Source organism: Ceratotherium simum, chromosome 11 (genome assembly GCF_057802395.1).
Source record: "Ceratotherium simum simum isolate JZ-2026a chromosome 11, ASM5780239v1, whole genome shotgun sequence".
NCBI classification, from domain to species: Eukaryota; Metazoa; Chordata; class Mammalia; order Perissodactyla; family Rhinocerotidae; genus Ceratotherium; species Ceratotherium simum.
In genome coordinates, this window is record NC_141910.1 from 63,493,104 (window position 1) to 63,512,545 (window position 19,442).

General features: G+C 37.8%; 1 protein-coding gene across 2 annotated transcripts in view; it reads left to right on the plus strand.

Annotated features, from left to right (window-relative positions):
• The first annotated feature begins 3,890 nt into the window (after positions 1-3,890).
• Positions 3,891-19,442, plus strand: part of NBAS (NBAS subunit of NRZ tethering complex) — a 331,461-nt gene continuing 315,909 nt past the window's right edge. For both annotated transcript variants that reach the window (XM_087437126.1, XM_087437127.1), the window contains exons 1-6: positions 3,891-4,036; positions 6,153-6,207; positions 8,021-8,057; positions 10,641-10,718; positions 11,042-11,089; positions 15,592-15,635. In XM_087437126.1, coding sequence (XP_087293252.1) covers positions 3,920-4,036; positions 6,153-6,207; positions 8,021-8,057; positions 10,641-10,718; positions 11,042-11,089; positions 15,592-15,635 — 379 coding nt within the window. In that variant the 5' untranslated portion in view covers positions 3,891-3,919. The remainder of the gene's footprint in view (positions 4,037-6,152; positions 6,208-8,020; positions 8,058-10,640; positions 10,719-11,041; positions 11,090-15,591; positions 15,636-19,442) is intronic.

The following is a 19,442-nucleotide window of genomic DNA, read 5'->3' on the forward strand; positions in this document are numbered from 1 at the left end:
GGCTGCTGGTTACATCTCCCTTGAGTGCCTGGCTGGGTCAGATTCCAGATGGCTGGTGGTTACATCTCCTTAACACACAAAAGAAAAAGAAACAACCTGGAAAAACAGTTAATTGCTTCCAAACCCACCTTTGAGTTTCTGGAGGCCCCTAGTCGGTGATAATAGTACATGGCAACCAAACTCTTAGATATGCTTAATTTTCCCCCAATAGAAGAGGGTGATAATACTCCCATTCTACATGTTGGTACTTCTGGTCATCCAAAACAGTTTATTTCTGCTTTCAACCATTTAAGTGCTCTATCCATATTCCTATGATGTGCTGTGGTGTGAAGAAAGAAGCACAGGATCAAGACCTGAAGAATTACGTTTGAATTTTGGCTTTGTTGTGATCTTGGATTTCTCTAAGTTTCAGTTTCCTTATCTAGGAAATGGAGATCTGCATCTCTCTCTTGAGTTTCTATCTGTCCATCTCAGCAGTGGCTGTGAGGACAAAAGAGCTTAGTAAGCCATGAATACTGTCAATGTATTAATGTAATAGTACTATCAATGTACTATTAACTACTGACTCAACTCAGAAGCAACATTGCAGAGATTCTAAATTAGGTAATCTGCAAAATCCACTGGTAGAAATGTCAAGAGAAGAGTGGTTTCAATGCATTGAAACTTAACTTTATTTAGTTTAAGGGGAATGCACTGGTTCACTTAACTGGGAAGATGGAGGCATGCAGATGTCACCTATTTCAGGCATGCTAATATCAAATGATGTCTCTGCCTCCTGTGTTTTTCTCAATGTGTGGTTTCATTTTGTTACCATCGCAGACAGGTTTTCCCTCTATAGTGAATAAAACGGCCACTGACAAGCCCAAATTTGTATTTTTCAAACTCTATGATCCAAAATAAAGGTGCTTTTTCCTCCACTTCCATGAAAAAAAAAACAAACCCCAAATCCCAGGGAAGCATTCTCAACCCATTGCTTGAAGTCAAGGGAACGGGGCTCTTTGAGTGCGTAGACCCGGATCAAGGAGGCGGAGTCTGGGGATTGGCAGCCCCACTGGAATACATGACTTGGGTGAAGGAAGAGCACTTGGAGCAGTTCTCCAAGGAAGCAAAAGGCCTGGGCAGATGAAAATGACAGCTGTCACTGTAAGTCTGAGGGCAGAAAGGAGAAGGGAAATATGATGGAGAAGAGACTCTTGCTGTCCTAATGAAATGCCCAAGGTCTCTTCATTAGATCAGTCACTCTTCTGTTTAAGATTAGTGTGACCATCATCTCAGTTTGCCCAGGACAGTCCTGTTTCATGCCTGTTTTCCTAGCATAGTTATTAAAGTCATCCCTTTTCGATTCCCAAAAGTGTCTCAGTTTGGACAATTAACTATATAATCACTACAGATAAGACCAATTAGCAATTTGGTTTAAGCCACCCAACCTGTCTTAAATCATCTTGTTCTTTTGACTCAGCTGAACTTTGACTTGAAATCTGATCACTTCTCTGCCTTTTCTTTTCCAACCCCAGTGTCTGCTATTCTGCATTTAGAGCTCTTCTCATGACACACATATTCTTACCACCTTCTTCCCTGTTGTTGGTCATCTCACGTTCTTTTCCTTCAGGGACTTCTGGATTTTAAACAGTGGCGAAGAAGGCTTCACAACCTGCCCATCTGCATCTCTGGTAGTAGAATTTTCCTTCCAGCAATTGCTCCAAGTTAAATGTATAGTCACTCTTCAAATAATGCTGTTTCAGCCTGCTCCTTTTTTGTTTCCTTAGAATATAAGCTCTGTGAGGTCAGCCAGGCATGGACTTTTGTTTGCTGTTCTGTGGTACAAACTATGGTAAATGGGGTAAGGGTAAGGATGGATAAAGAAATTAACATAGTGTGATGATTCTTGGTGATGTCTTTGCAGTTGTCCCCTTTGCATGCCAGCTGAGAAGATGCTTGCTTGGCCAGCCACCTCCTGGCTGTGGTTGTGCTGATCACATGGAAGTGGTGAAGAGAATGGATGAAGCAGAATGCAATGCCAATTTCCATCAGAGAAAGGATGAGATAGGGAAGGGAGTAAAGAGCCAAGGAAACTTGGTGTGCAGAAATGGGAGGGGGCAGTATTGAGGCCCTGTACCACTCCAGGGGCCACCTTTAAAACTGTATTCCAAGTGAAGGGTGTTCCTACCTCTTCACATTCCACAGCCTGCAATGTGAGATATGCTCCCGGGAGCTGTGCAACTTGTCAGCTCTGGTGGGATGGGGAGAGGAGATGTCTGGTGTCTGCAACTGAGGGTTTGATAAAAAGACAAGGCTGCTACGAAGAGAAGTACTTTGGGGATACAATGTATAAAAAAGTATTTTGGGGAAACTTTTCATTTATTCAACAAATAATATATATTTTGTCCTCTGCTCTGTGCCAGGCACTGTTATAAACTGTGGGGATGTAGCAGGGATGTGTATAGCATCTATGCATACATAGTAGAGCACTCCGTTCTGGTAGAACCTACATTTTAGTGAATGAGGACAGACAATAATCTCATATAATAAAACATAAATTATAAAGCATTTTAGGTGATGACAAAGTGTTATGGCAAAAAAAAAATAGAGCTAGTAAGGGAGATCTGGAGATGGGGAAGGTGGTTTCAAATTTAAAAATGAGCAGTCAGGTAAAGCTTCAGGGAGAAGGTGACATTTGAGCAAAACCTTGGAGATGAAGGGGAGACCCAGAGAAATATCTGGTAGGAAGTCTTCCAAGCAGAGGGAACAACCCATGCAAAGTCCCTTAAGTGGAAGTGTGTCTGTGTGTTCAGAAACAGCAAAGCCAGTGTGGCTGAAGGTAGCAGGGGGAAGCAGCAGATGAGGTGAAAGAGTAAGGGGGTGCGGGCAGGTGATGGAGGGCTTGCTTTGAGGTCACTGAGCTTTGAGAGAAATGGGAGCCATTAGACGGTTCCCAGTGGAGGCTTTTAATTGCATCATTGCCTAATGCATCTTGATGGATATTATGCAATATAATTCTCATAAGATATCTTGAGTATTTGTGCTTCTTTTGAATGTGACACAGTGCTAATTCCTTGTGCACTGTATATTCAATCAGGTTACAATAGGCTCTGCTTATATACAGGGCTTCCCACATAGAGGCAGTTGTTGAATGAATGAATGGACAAATGAATGAACAAGCAAGGCTGGCATTTTATCTCCCTCCATGGAGGTCCTCAACCTATCATTTCAACCTTATTGCCCCACACCCTTTCTCGACTTGGGTTCTATCCAGCTGCCTGCTCTTTCAACTAGATATTTCTGTCGCTGTCTTTGCTTAGCCCATTTGCCCCAACTTGAAATGCTCTCCCCAACCTTCTCCACTTGATTCAAATTCTACCTGTTGTTCAAGACCCAGGACAAGCTCCACTTCCTGCAGGGAGCCCTTTCAGACCCTCTGGACTTCCGTGCCTTTTCTGAACTCCTATAGCACCATTCCTCTGATACCTTTCATTGGCTTAATCTGTTGCATTGGATAACTTTTTGGTGTTTATTTAAAAAAACCACTGTTTGTACTCTTTCTGTGTACAATACATAAGTGACAACGAATACATAAGTGAACGCCAGCATCTCAGGGATGCTTTTACCATTTACCATTCATCATTTACCAATACTTTTACCACTTCTGTTTTATAGAAGCCGACTGGATAAGAGAGGTTCAGACTTGGCTGATCTCGAGCAGACTAATTAACAAGGAGTACAGCGGGACAGACAGTCGTTACCCAGACAAGCACTAGTCATCGTTCTTCCTATTCATAAAAAGGTTAACCTAGCATTTCCTTTCCACGTCCTGTTAACTCCACCCTCTTCCCCGTGAATCAAAAGCGGCCGCGGCTAAGGAAGCTTGTCCATTGCGGGATGCCGTAGTGACACTCTCTCAGCTGCTGGGTCCCGGGCGAACATGGCGGCCTCCGAGTCAGCGCCGGCTGTGATTCCAGGCGCTGCGGAGGGCGAGGAGGAGACAATTCTCTATGACTTGTTGGTCAACACCGAGTGGCCCCCGGAGACAGAAGTACAGGTGACCCCGACCCCTCCAGAGCTGCGGCCAGCTTGGCGCGGGTGCTGCCCGGGCAGAGCCACGTAGCGGGAGCCACGCAGGGGAGTGGAGCTGGGTGGGCTGGGGAGCGGGGCTCTGCAGCTTGCGTGGTCACCCTGGTAACGGCATGGCGGGCTAGCCGGGGCCTGGGTCCCCTAAGGGGTGTTCCCAAGAGTCCTCCTGGGCTGCGAATTCGGTGGTCGGGTGGCGCAACCCCGGGTTCTGGAACACGTACCTTCCCACTCTGGTTCTGTTTCACTGCCCTTTACTTGGAGGGGAGGCACGGCATTGGACTAGAAGGTCCTCGTTTTTAGACTCTTCGGTAGTCCCTTCCCATCGCCCGACAGGACTGGCCAGGGCTGATTGTCATCTGCAGTGGGAGAATTTTCCAGGTCCCTACAGTCGTCTCAACATCTGGCGGGCTGCCGTGGAGAATGGCATCTAACCCTAACTCCTACTTGGGGCTGAATTGCGCCAGTTCTTGTGTATTTCAATAAACAGGCATTTAATAAGTGTATATGTGTGTCCATCTGTGTCAGATACTGTGCCAGGCGCTGGGCATACAGAGGTGCATAACTCGTGGTTCTTGCAGTCTAGAGGGGAGACAAGCCAGTGAACATTTTTCATAACCTAGTGTAATAGGCGCTATAATAGCGGTGTAAGCAAAATGCCTTGGGAGTGAAGAGTAACGAGCTACTGACCGGGGTGGGGTTCTCTCCTAGAGAAGGGTTGTAACCTGAAGTGGACCTTGAGGTTATCAATTGTTCCACAGAGAGGGCCTCCCAGGCACGAGGTGAAGAGTAGCAACCCGGAATCCACCTTTATTCAACAGATGTATTGAGTGCCTAACATATGCCAGTCACTGTTTTAGACTCAGAGGATGCAGCAAGATCAAAAAGGACTTTTGTTAGAGATCATGGAGTCCTGCCCATATGAATTCTTTTTTACAACATCTTTCTTGAGTGTTGCTTTACTGGAAAAACGACTCGTTCTCCTATACAGTTTGTAGTTTTTCTTTAACCTCCTTCTCACTGCAGTTTCTGTTTGTTTTGAATAATATATTTTATAGGCTGGCAGAGATCTGCATATATTATTGTTTTTCAAGTATTACTTTCTGTTTGTTTTGAACAATGTGAATATTTTGTAGGTTATGCAGCTTGGAAGCTGTTGCTGCTGCTATTGGCTGGATAAGGATACATTTCTACTCCTTAGCACTCACTGGTTAATTACAATAATATTTCAGAATGCTTAACATTATTGATTTTTAAAAAAATAAGCACAGCATCAACTTACATTGAATTTTCGTAGCACTTTGTTTTGTTTGGTTCTGTTGATTTCAAGTGTTGAACTACAAGCTCTTTGAGGGCAGCTACAGCTGATTCATTTTTATATGCCTCCCCAGGACCAACCTGGGTCTTACGTGAAGTGGATGATCAGTTTGTTTGTTGAATGAAGTAACTTTTATGTGCTTTTAAGCCATATCTGTCTGCACTTACTATATGTGCATTGTTCCTTTCTTAACAACACATTAGTAGATCTTACTCATTGTTTATAGTGCCTAGTATTGTTTAGCCTACACAATGTTTAGTCTATACTTAAGAAACTATTTAATATAGCAATTATATGTCAGTGTGTGTTAGTAGCATTTTGTCTGTGGATAGACAACAGATATTCAATAAATTTGCCTCAAGACGTGAGGTGAGTAATCCGTATGATTACTTTTCCTGCAAGCAAAACTTGTTTTAAGCCTACCCAAGTAGACTGCTGAACTGGCAACCAGTATGGTCTTTGCTCTTGACTTCTCTTGTCTTTGGACTGGTGTTTTGATTTGGAAACGGTTTCCAGCTTCAGTCCTCGTCCTCCCTTCTAAAGTCCTCCTGACAAATGCCTGTACGTCTGCCATGCTCACTTTTACTTCCACTGTTCCCAGTCCTGCTTCTACTTGTTTTGTTTTTATCCATAAGTACTTTTTAAATACTAGTGACTTGTACCCAGTACTCTGAGTTTTAGCAAAGAAATGTAACTTTACATATTGTGTAAATATTACTAGAAAATTCCCATATGAAAGTTTTTTTTTGTTTTTTGTTTCCAATTGTAGCCTAGAGGCAACCGAAAACATGGTGCGTCCTTTATCATCACAAAAGCAATTAAAGGTAAGTATAGCTTATTTATTTTTCTGCATATACTGATATAGTTAGCAGATAATTATTTTCCACTTCATTCATAACTGTATTGTTTTAGAAAGTTTAGGAATTTTAAAATGTGTTCTTCAGACTTCTAATTTAGAGCATGATAAATACGTATATATTTTAATTATAGACCTGTATCTGTATGTATGTGAGTGTGAGTGTATATATACACACACATACACATATGTGTGTATGTATATATATGTATATGTGTGTATACATATATATACATACACACACACATTTTTAATGCAGCTTAGAGCTAAAGTATGGCCTGAGTTGAACCATTATGGATGTGTTCTAGAAGAAGTGAAGAAAATCAAACCCCATGCGAGTCTCAGAGTCTATGGACATTGAAGGGGAAAGACAGTGACAGGACATTTTAAGAAGTTTACATGATATTTCAGATACACCTGGTCACAGTTGTTCAGATTACAAATTTGATTAACCAGGGCATTCATTTAACTTCTGACAAAATTGACATAGAACTCACAGGATCTGAGAAAGTTTTGAGCACTAGCCGCCTTAAGCTGGTGTTGTGAGGGCTTTAAGTATATTAGTTCATGTTACCCTTTACCAGACCAGCAAGGTAGGTGCTGTTATGAGTTTCTGTTTATAGATGAGGAAACCTGCCCAAAGTCATTCATTTGGAATTTGGCTGCATGTGTTTCTGCTCCAAAGCCCGTCTTTATTATACCAGTGAATTTTAGCTACTTATAAAGAGAAGATTCAGTTTCAAAGGAGTTGAGTATTTGAAATTAACTATAATTTTATCTTTTGATAAAGATAAAATAATTTTATATTCTGATACAAGAAGCACTTGCATTTTCATTATCACAAATGCTTTGAAATTTTGAAAATTTAGAAAATATACCCAAGTAATACAATTCGTTTTAGAAAATTTAGAGAATATAAATAACCACAAATTATAATAAATAAATTATTCCTCATTTTACTGCCCAGAGATAATCTGTTCTCCTTGAGACATTTTTCCATTGGTATACACCTAACTGTGTACACACGTTCACACATACATATACATTTTAAGTGAGATTGTATAAAACATTATTTATCAATAGTGTGTTAGAGATTTTGTTTCCCATGGGCTTTCCAATTTTAGGTATTATTATTACTTTTTAAATCTTTGTCATATAATGTAAAATAGTATCTTAATTTTTATACAAATACTTTGGTTTTTTTTTTTTTTTTTTAAAGATTTTATTTATTTATTTTTCCCCCAAAGCCCCAGTACATAGTTGTCTGTCATAGCTGCACATCCTTCTAGTTGCTGTATGTGGGACGCGGCCTCAGCATGGCTGGAGGAGTGGTGCCTCGGTGCGCACCCGGGATCCGAACCCCGGCCGCCGGCAGCGAAGCGCACGCACTTAACCGCTAAGCCACGGGGCCGGCCCACAAATACTTTGGTTTTAAAGGGTGGTTACTATGACTTCTCCATGGTTTTATTAAGGCCTCTTAGGTGAAATTTAGCATCTCAAACCACTTTTACTTTTTATACTGTTAGAAAATACTTCAAAGTTTTGAATAACACAAACTTGGGACTTAATGTAAACAAACATATGATCTTGTAAAAGTTGTAGTGTATATTAGGTTATATTTATTCTCTTATTTTAGGAGATATATTCTCTATGTTTTGTTTAGTTTTGTAATGACTCAGTCTATAGTATATTTTAGATTTACTGTCAATAAATCTAATTTGAAAATGCTTCCTAAAGAATAGCTGATTCATATTTGGCTTTGCTATTTCTTTTTATTACAGATCGTTTATTATTTTTACGCCAATACTTCTGGTACAGGTGAGTCATCACTCCTTCAGAGAAACACTATGAACATCAAATACAAACACTATTATCCTAGTTATGATTTAAGTTTTCAGAATTGAATCCCAGATTGTGATATAGATGTTGGCATTCAGGTGAACCCAGTCTATAAAATAGACATTTCAAACATTGGGCATACCCTGACAAGATAGCTCAGGAGACTTAGGGTAATTTTTGTTCCTTTACTCATTATTAAGAATATATCATGACACCTCTGCCTTGTCTGATGAGTGTTCTCAGCCTTATCTTGAATGCCCACCTGATGGATCTATAGCTTTCGTATCTTTTTAAGAACACTTTCATTCTTATTGTTGTATCAGCTCTTGTGGTCAATATTCAGTTGCTGTGCATCAGAGAAGATTCTTTAGGTTTCAGTTTTTGGGTACTTTTTAATTCTTTTGAGTGTTAATTATGTTTTTAGGCATGGTGCTAATTTTTAGCCTTAAAAGGAACAAAGAAATGATCATTCTGACAAAGGATATATAATTCTGCTTTTAGATATATGTGTAGGAATTGTTTTATAGAATTATTTACCACAAATTGCTTTTTCCTTAAAGATATCTAATCTGAAAATTCCAGAGATAATATAGTTCTATAAAAGAGACCTTTGGCTCTCCTCCAGGATTAGCTCCAGTGTTTTTCTGCTGTTACTCTGTGTGTATGTAAATTAAATTTACTTATTTAATTTTATCTTCTTCTTTAGGGATGTGGGGTGTGATAGAGTAGAGAGATGAGAGAGAGGAGAGAGAGAGATGAGAGGTGAGAGAGATGAGAGATAAGGGGAGGGAAATGTAAGAGGAAGGTTGTTTTCCTGAGCTCACTGGGCTACAGCTTGCTAGTTCTGAACACCCTAAGATAGGGTGGGCAGAAAATATGTCTGTTTAGGCTACTGCTTGACAGTCAGGCCTTTTGTTATTTATTGAGGAGGAGGGCTCAACAAGAGCTCCCTCTGCTACAAGCCTTGTCCTGTGTGTGAGCACCTTAAGATGAGGCGTCAGGAGGTATCTTTCTCCTAGGAAGTCCCTTTCCCTGAGTTGACCACATTGATCAGTGTACAGCTTGTGAATGCACCATGAGGTGATTATCTAATCTTCCCCATGATATGTTACTTTCAAAAAGATTGTAGTTAAATTTTGGCTCTTGAGTTTGTGGTAATTAAACCTAAAGGTTTTGAGGCCAATATTTGTTTCAAGTGGCTTTTGCTTTTAAAGTTTTTTTCTTTTAATTATGAAATATAAACAGACTGAGGATTATAGACAATAATATAATAAACCTGTTATGATTTATATCTACATCTGAATTAAAGCAGTTGTTGCTATTTTGCCGTATTAGCTTCAGATAGTCCTCTCTTTTTATGCAAAATGTTACAGCTCAAGGTGCCCCCATCCCACCCTTGGGCTTCCCCCACACCTCCCCAACCATCCTTTTCCTCTGCCTTCCTCTCCAGAGGAAATTATCATCCTCATGTTGATGGTATCATTCACGTGCATGTTTCATATCTTTATTATAATAATTTCTATAACTATCTCATGATGTTAAATATTCTGTGTTTTAAAAAATGAGCATAAATATACTGAATGTATATTACTAATATTTTTTTATCCTGTTTGTGTTTTCTAATTTTCATAATGTGTTTTTTCTTTTTTGTGTATTTTTTTAATCAAATTGTTTTCTTTCTTCTTTTTTATCTATTTTCTTGGTTTCTTCATGCATTGCTCTAATTTGTTGTATCACTTGTAGTGGATCATTTCCTCATGTCTTTTGTAAATGATGTTACTGTGAGCTTATGCTTGGGCATTCTTGCATCCCTTGAATAAAGTGAAATTGCACTCCAGTCTTGCACATAGTAGAGGCTTTGGGTTTTGATTTTTCATGGAGGAGTTCATTCCCATCCCCCAGACCAGAATTCCAGGCAGAGATGGGATTCCTGAAAGTCTCCCTGGGCCCGTGGTGAGTTCGTCTAGTTGTCCTTTCATCGCCAGCACAGTCTTTGGGGGTCCTGGCCTTTGTGGGAGTCTCACTTCCAGCCCCTGGCCTTTTTGTGGCCCACAGCTCATTTCCTGTCCTGATTGTTTACTCCTCTTTTGAGTTCTTATCCCTGCCTTTGTCCTGTGCCCAATTCTAACTTGCAGTTCTCTTTTCATTTCTTGTACTTGGAGATTTCTCTTTCTTTCTTGTGAGCTTAGCTGTACACTAGAATTTGTTTTGTTAGAGTTGAGCCAGAATTTCTAGGTGTGCAGAGCAGAAAGGGTTTCTTGTAAGCTCACTCTGCTATATTACTGGCACCCTCAATATCTTCTCCTTAGAAAGGACATAAAATTTATACCTTTGAACATGCCACCATGTTTTTCTGGAAATAGAGAAATGTATGTGGTCAGATTTCAGATATCCAGTTAGTAACTTCTGGTTTTGGGTTTGCCAATATTCAAATTTTATATTCTAATGGGAAAAAAAGGCCCTATCTCTCGCTATAGATCTATATGCTATTAATAATATTTATCTACTTATATGTGGTTTTCATGATTAGACTTTAACTTGGGTAATGTGTTGTGGTTTCAGCCCTGCACCTTTTTTGCTCCCTGATGGACTGATTCGCTTGGTTAATAAACAGATAAACTGGCATTTGGTACTTGCAAGGTAAGAATGGATTAGCATTTAAATTTCATTATGGATATTAATTTTGGGGTCCTTAAGGCTTGCATTCTTGATTTTTGTTGTATATAAATTCCCTTTGTCACACATGATTAGTATTGTTTAAAGGTGTTAATTCAACTGTATTGAATCATTTTGTCTGCATTTGTAACTATGTACTCGTGTAATTGTAAGGTCAAAAGTTGGATAATTAAAGATGTGAAAAATTTTAAAAATGATTTTAACTTCTTAAAATAATTCCAGCTGTGTTGAAGACTGCTTCAAATATTCATATAGAATTTTTTTTATCTCTTTCTCCCCAATGAAAGCAATGGAAAACTTTTGGCTGCTGTTCAAGATCAGTGTGTGGAGATCAGGTAATTGTTAATATTATTCATATTCAAAATTTCCCTTGAGAAAAATTTTACTTAGTTTATGGGAATTAGGATTTTTAAAGGGGACAACAACAAACAAACACATAGAGACAGAGATTGGATTGGTGGTTACCAGAGGGGAAGTGAGGAGGGAGGAGGCTGAGAGAGATAATTAGGCACATGTGTGTGGTGATGGATTGTAATTAGTATTTGGGTGGTGAACATGAGAACATGATGTAATCTATGCAGAAATAGAAGTATAATGATGTACACCTGAAATTTATACAATGTTATAAACCAATGTTACCACAATTAAAAAAAATGGATTTTTAACGGGGATATATTTAAAGGGATTTTACTGTTAACTCACATAATTGTGTGAGGTATCAAACACCAACTTATGCCAATTAAAGAGTGAAGGATACTTTCTCAGAGTAGCATGTTCTGTTTGCTTAGATCACTCTGCTGTGTCCTGAGAAATTTTACTTTCTCAGAAGACAAGGCATATCTTCTAGAACTCTGGAAATCACTTTTGTTTGACTAGTTATTACTAAGTCAGCTAAGCAGATGCTCAGGAAGATATTAAAAAAGTAGGGGCTGCTTTGCTCTGTTGACGTAAAGTTATAGATGGAATATGGGTCTGCAAAAGACCAAGGTTACATATTACTTGAGACCAGTGATATTCTCTCTTCTCTTGAGACATTCAGTGGTATTACATACACATCTAGAAGATTTCTCAAGATTTCCATGTAGTTCTGTGTAGTTTATTTTTAAGTGATATGTCAGTTGTGAAAGAAATAGCAATAATAGCAGCTAACTCAGGAAAACTAGTTCATGTTTTGGGAAATTAGCAACAGCAGACTAAACATGTTATACCTCTATAAGGCTACTCCTTTCTCTAGGCAAGGCCAAACTCTTGGTTCTTAAAAAAATAAGCAATGAGGCATAAATTTCAAGATGCCTAGATACCAGTCAAAAATTTTTTCTGCCACTTCATTATTCTTGACTAAAAATAGTGTTAATGAGCATTCAGTTGTTATCACACTGGTCTTAGCTTTCTGTTTGTGAAGTTTCTTTCTTTTTCCGTTTATCCAATCAGAACTGGACCCTTCAGCTTTTTGGGGAGTAGACAGATGGTTTGCCCCCATTGGGGCATTGACTTCAGATGGGGAGGCTTTGTGATCCTTCTTAAAACCATCAGGACAGAAATGATTGGCAATAATGACATCCTTTCAGAACTACATTGCTTAATTTGGCATGGCTTTAATAGACAGGTCCCTCAGTTTTAACAGCATCAGTAAACATCAAGTTGGCACAATATTTGAACTTGCATTCTTCATAGGAATGGGCTAGCACTTCCTATTCTATTTGTTGCAGTTAACTGAAATGTGTCTTTTTGAGAAATGTGCTCATGATGTGACTTCTTTATAAACAGCAGTTAATAGTCAAAATTTGCATCTTTTTCCCGTGAAATGAGAACATTAATAGAATGATTTTAGGTGTTAGGGTCAGAATGTGCAAGTGGGGATGGGATTGATATTTAGGCCTATGAAGGAGAGTTTGACTAAGGGTTTCTGGAATTTGTTAAAAAAATGTTGATGAAAAGAATAAAAAGAAAAATTATTTGCTTTTATAAAAGCATTTGCTACTGGATTTTTGAGTGTAAAATAATATTTGTAAAACTTATATCCAATTCTTTAGGAATTCACTCATGTATTTGAGATTAGGTGGTGAGGGGAGATTTTTGGGCAACAGAAGTGATGCTCATCAAGATCTTATTTATCTGGTCTGTAATCTGCAAAAGCTTTATGACATTAGTATAACTAAAGACTCTCATATGGTGAAGAGTCAGCTCCACCAGGAAGCCTTTCAGGAACACACTCCCTATGGATTCCCCCTCCCCTCATTGGTTAGGTGCCAATCCTTTATTTCTTGTATTAATGAACACGTTATTATACTTAATGATGAGAAGATAATGTGAACAATGTTGAGCACTGTTTTAAGTGCTTTACATGTGTTAACTCATTTAATCCTTGCTGAAACCCTGTGAGGTAGGTTTTGCTATTTTTCTCCATTTTCGAAATGAGGAAGCTGGCACAACGTGGTTCAGTAACTCGCCTAAGGATTTGAAATCAGCCATCTGAGATTCAGTGTTTATGCTCTTAATCACAAGTCGATACTACATTTTGATCATGTTGTTTAGCCATATATGCTTGTATGTGGGTTTCCCCCAGTATATTTAGGGCCACTGCTTTGCACAATTCCAAGGTGTGCCATTTACCTAAAACTCCATGTGAATGGCATTTGGAGTCTGCAGCTCCGATTATACTGTGTTCCTTGGAGGCAGGGACTGTCCTTTTTTCCTAGCACTGTATATTTCCTTGAACATAATAGGTGCTTAGTTTGTTTGATGAATAAGTGGGGTGTTTGCAAGTGGAATAGGGGAAGCATCCAGTATTCAGTAAATATTTGTTGATTGGACTAGAAAATGAAAGATAATTTTGGTGTCTGGGATCATTAGTTGATATTAGGAAGCAGTTATAAATAGGAAATGGTTTTTGAGGAAAAAAAGGAAAAGCTGAAACACACTTTGTTTTAAGAGACAGCCCTGCCTTTTGCAGGATAGTACTAGGGCTGCTGTTCCCCAACCTTATTTTGTAGTGAATGGCAAAGGCCTCTGATCACTTGCTCTAATATGGCATAGTTAACCTGCTGTGTGTGGGGCTCGCATGGATAAAAAATGACTTGTTGTGAATTGCTAATTTAATTTGTAATTTGGCAGTAGTTACAGATTATAAGTGACAAATATGTTTCCTTTTTTCCTAAATAGTGAAGTAATAATTTCTCATGATTATGGCTGTTATAAATATGGGAACTAATTAGAAATCAGCACAGAATACAACAAAAAGCATTAAAATAAGGGACTCTTATAAAAAAGGCACCCTTCCAAATATGCTTAACAATTTTAAGTGAATAAATTCTATAAAGTTTTGTCAAAACCAAATTTGTATCTCCCTCCCCTCCACTTCCCCAGCAAAAAGAGCAACTATTATTTGTGATTATATTAAGGATGAAAGTAATGAACATTTACTTAGGTCTAGTTCTTGCTAATTTGTACGTAATGTCTCATTTAATGCTTTCCCTAAGTTTTGAAGTTGCTATTACCCATCCTATTTTATTGAAAGGAAAACGAAACTCATATTGAATATTTTGTCCAGGTTACACAGAGAGAGCTGAACTTAGGTCAGCTTTACTTCAAAGACCATGTTTTTTCTGCTCTATTCTAGTTGGAGTCTAAACACTCCAATTTCTTGAGGAAATTTATTTCTGTGTATATAATTGGCTCTTGTCATTATATAACATTTTAATAAATGGCTAGAAATATTAAAGTCTTTAAAATTTGTTTTTAAAGTAATGCTTAGTCATTTTACAAATATTATAAAATACAGTTAAGTATTTAAAAAAGAAGAACTGCAAAGTACCTATAGTATATAGAATATAGAATTATATTCTTCTATCCAGACTTATCTGCTATTAACATGTTGGTATATGTTCTTTGAAACTTTTCTCTGTGAGTATGTGTGTGTGTGTATGTAATATATTTATATATATGTAGTAGAATGATACTGTACATTCTCTTTAAACCTTTTTTCTTGATAACTTGAAAATTAATACATTGTGAACATCTTTCCATGTCACAGATAGTAATTGCATGTTTCATTGAGGGTATATAGATTTATTTCATTGAGGGCATATAGCAAAATCTAATAATGTCCTTATACTGGGTGTATTTTTCTCTTTCATAAATTAGGCTGTATTAATTTCCTTGATATCTGTATATATCTGTAATGATTTCCCAAGGATAACTTCATAGGAGGTGAATTGCTGGATCAGACGCTATGGGCATTGAAGGTTTGGATAATTGTTACTACATTATTTTTCAGGTGATTTACCAATTTTCGTTTTTGAACATAAAATAATTATACTATGCTGGTATATATTTCAAGATCACAGATTTTAAATAGGTCACTGATATAGATGTGGTCACCTATTAAAACTATTTGATTTATTAAAACAAGACTTTTTTACCTACGTGATTAAACTTTGTAATATGATATAGACCAGTAGTTCTTAACCAGGATCAATCTGTGGAGCTTTAAAGAATATTTTTGCTTGGGCCTCATCCCAGATTTACTGAATCGGAACCTTTGGGGATGGGAGCCAAGCATCTCTATTGTATTAAAAGACCGTGTTTAAACTCACTTATGCTTGTATCACTGTATTCCTGGTGTAGCTCTGTTTCTGGTAAAATAAAAAGATTGGAAGAAAACATTGTCACCAGTGAAAGGGTCTTATTTGAGGCACAAAACCATCTTTATGAGAGAAGGAATGATTTAGTGTTGTGTAGAAAAGTTGTCTAGTCTATAGTGTTTGTGGTGTTTTATGGTAGTACACAATAGTGTTTTTATGGTAAAGCTATTGTCTTAATTTTACACATTTTGCAGGTCTGCAAAAGATGAATTTACATCTATTATTGGGAAATGTCAAGGTAAGAGTTTCCAAAATATTTAAAAAATGAAAATCTCAAATCTGCAGTGGTTAACAATATTTCTTAAAAGTCAGAATAGATATTAAATATTTACTAACAAGTATTATTATGACTTTAATAAAATAATTTTAAAACATCTTAATTGATTTCTCCTACTGCTTTAAATGTTTTGCTTTAAGGAGATATTTTTGTTTTGCATTTTGGAGATATTTGAAATTGAAACTGGTTTTAAAAAGTCTAAACCAGTTTTGGGATAAAGTATTTGCAAGTGTCTATAGTCTTTTATTTTGAATTCAATGCAGAAAAAAATATTTAGGTGTAAGTCAAGAGTTGGTCAGATATAGACTAGTAACAAAAGTCTGGGATTTGATGATTCTTTGTTCTATTCAGCAAAAATTTACTAAGTATCATTTATCTATATGAACCCTTTTGCTGGGTACTAGGGGTATGATTGTGAGCAAAAAAACCTCATGAGGCACATAGACACTCAAATATCTAATTACAAACTTTGACAATTTTGGTGAAGGAAAAATACAGAGCACAGTGAGAGTTTAACCAGGGATGTGAGATGAGATTGTTGAGAAAAAGTGGCTTTTGGAGAGCAACCTTAATAGTGAGAAGATGGGCGAGTGTTTCGATCTGCAGGAGCAGTGTTTGAAAAGGCAGGGGAAGCCTTGCAGGAGGATGATGATTAAGAGGGTGCTGTTAGGTAAATGCATCTAGTTCTTATGTTTTATTTAGAGGACCTGCAGTTCCACCTGTCTGACCTTGCGTTAGTTTAACAGTGTAGTAGTTGTAGGAATCATCATGATGATAATCATGGTCATTGTGATGATGACAAACATTTATAGTGTTCTTACTGTGTGCCAGGCACTGTATTTAGTGCTTTACATGCATTTTCTCATTTAACTGGAAGAAAGTGGTATACATGTATTATCTTAAAGCAGCGTTAGGGTAAAATAAATAATTGACAGTGAAAGAGAGCAAGGAGAAGGGAGGCATCGATAGTTTTGAAGTCTCCAAAATGATGGTAATACAGAAGATTCTCCTAGCTCCCTGTGGTCTTAAGCTCCTTGTCAAATGCACCATTAGTGGCCTAGGGCTAGTTTCCTTCTCATTCTCAGCCATCGAGATGTGTTCAGAAGATTGAAGATCAAACGTTTTAAAAATGTTTTGAGTTCCCATATAAATGGTGATAATTAATTTTATTAGTATATCAGAATCATTATTTTTACACAATTCCATATATACTAGTGGATAAGGTAGTAATAGAATTCTCGTGGAGTTATCTTTACACATAATATATATGGTAACATAAAAGCAAGTGTAAAACTTCCTACATATGTATATAAACTTATCTCCCCTTGTTCTAGTGTGTTCCTTCTGCTCTGTTCCTTGGATGGTCAGTGGTACCATTATCTGTACCAAGCCAGGAATCTAGATATTGTCTTTTCTTCTTCTTTGTTCTCTCCCTTCCTTCTTTCTTTCTTTGACCAGTATTTATTAAGCTGCCACTATGTGCCAGGCACTATCCTAGGCCCTATATGTACAGTGAGGAATAAGATATAGGCTGCTTAGATTTAAGGGTTTACAGCCCATCAAGGATGAGAGCAATAAATAATTCATTGGAATTGTACTGAGTGATCCAGTGGGGAAGCATCTTCTTTAACTTAACTTCACTACATCCTGGGAATCTGTTTAAATGGCTCCTGCCTCCAACTTCTGTACTTCAGCCATCACAGCCCTAGTTCAGGCTCTTATCGTTTTTTTCTTGGTTTCTTGCAATCTCTTGACAAGATTTTCTTCTATATGCCCTTCATTAATTCACACTGTACACTGCTTGCCAAATTGGTTAATCTTAAATGAAAATTCTCTCAGGTTACCCTTCAAATTGGCTCCTTTGCTTTCTAGATATGTAACCTTAGACAAGTTACTTTACCTCTCTGAGCCTCAATTGTCTGTAATATGGGCATAATTTTATAGATTGGGTTGGGGAAAAATTATATGAGCTAATATGTGTAAAGCTTTTAGCATAATGTCTGACACATACTAAGTATTTAGGTAACATTAAGCTATTATTATTATTACTACTAGTAGTAGTAGTACTGTTATTCCGCCTATAATCTTTCCATTGTTTGCCATTGACCTTAGAGTACAGTTCATATTCTCTAATTCAGGACGTAAGCCTTTCACTGTCTGCCTGTCTGTCCTGTAGGAGCCCCCTCCCGTATGTCCTGTCTACTACAAAGCAGCTTGCAGTTTTCCAACCCCGTCGTGCTTTTCATGCTTTGGTACAGATATTCCTTTTGCCTGGAAGCTCCCACCTTTATAGTTAATTAATCAGTCCTGCATATTTAAGTTCAAGCATCAGCTTTTTTGGGAAACCTTTCTTCCCTGCCCTCTTCTCCATCATTTGTGTTTCTGTCGTAATGTTTCCCTAGGACTTGTTTGTACCTGTATCACCACACTTGGCCTAATTTACTTTCTTTTTATTTTTTTATTTATTTATTTTTTATTTTTATTTATTTATTTATTTTTGAGGAGATCAGCCCTGTGCTAACATCTGCCAGTCCTCCTCTTTTTTTGCTGAGGAAGACTGGCCCTGGGCTAACATCCATGCCCATCTTCCTCCACTCTATATGGGACACCGCCACAGCATGGCTTGACAAGCAGTGCGTCAGTGTGCGCCCGGGATCCGAACCTGCGAACCCCGGGCCGCCGCAGCGGAGGGTGCGCTCTTAACCGCTTGCGCCACCGGGCAGGCCCGTACTTTCCTTTTTAATTGTTGGTTTGCTTGTCTGATTCCCAGTTAGATTGTAACTTTTTTGAAGGCAGGGCTCCTGTCTTACTCAACTTTTTTTTTATTCCTAGTGCCTAGCATGGTGTCTGACACGTAGTAGGAACACAATTTTTGACCCTGTTGAGTGGGTAATGGCGCTTGGGAACTATTAAAATGATTTTTGTGAATGAATGTGTGAACAAAGTATATTTGCCTATTTCCTGTAAGTTAATTTTAGAAATTCATGAGTGTATATATACTTATTATATATAATATTTTGTATATATTATACTTATATATAAATTTATGGCTAATTGTCATGATATTCATATTTTTTATTCGTAGTGTACACAAATGTGTATACATACCACAAATGGAACAGTAAGAGTAGATAAGAAGCCCTGTTTGCTTGGTGTCCTTTTGAGAATAATAGAAAAGAGTAGTGTTTGTGAATTTCTAAAGCTTGGGACTCTAGCATTTTCTGAATTTACTTTCTATAGTTTCCTCACCAATGTTTATTAAAGTAGACCAGACCTGGCTTAAATAATGGAAAAAGATCAAGAAGTTCCCAGAAGAATAATTCGGGGATGTTCAACTACCGTTTTCCCAGTGTTGCCCTTTATTGGGTGAGGGCTTGGAGAGCCTGGAGTGGGCTTCTGGGAAGCGTGCTCAGAATGCTAGAGCGATTCAGACATACAGGGTCTTTTTGAGCTTTGACATTAGACACCTGCTCTTAACCAGTAAGTAAGCTGAGAAATCTACAAGTTAACATGAAAATGGGACACTTACCGCTTCTGTATTTCACACAAAGTATAATATTTGTTAGAGTTTTTAGTGTGTATAGTTAATGTGGCAGCATAGATGAGATAATAGTGCTTTGAGAACTAATGTTTTATTTTGTTGGCTTCTGAATGTGTGAATTTATGACCTTAATGCTGCGTTAATGGCTTCTTTCCATTTCAGATAATGTGAGGTAATGATCATTTGCTTATTATCTGACTCATCTTTATGGGAATAACTCTCATATG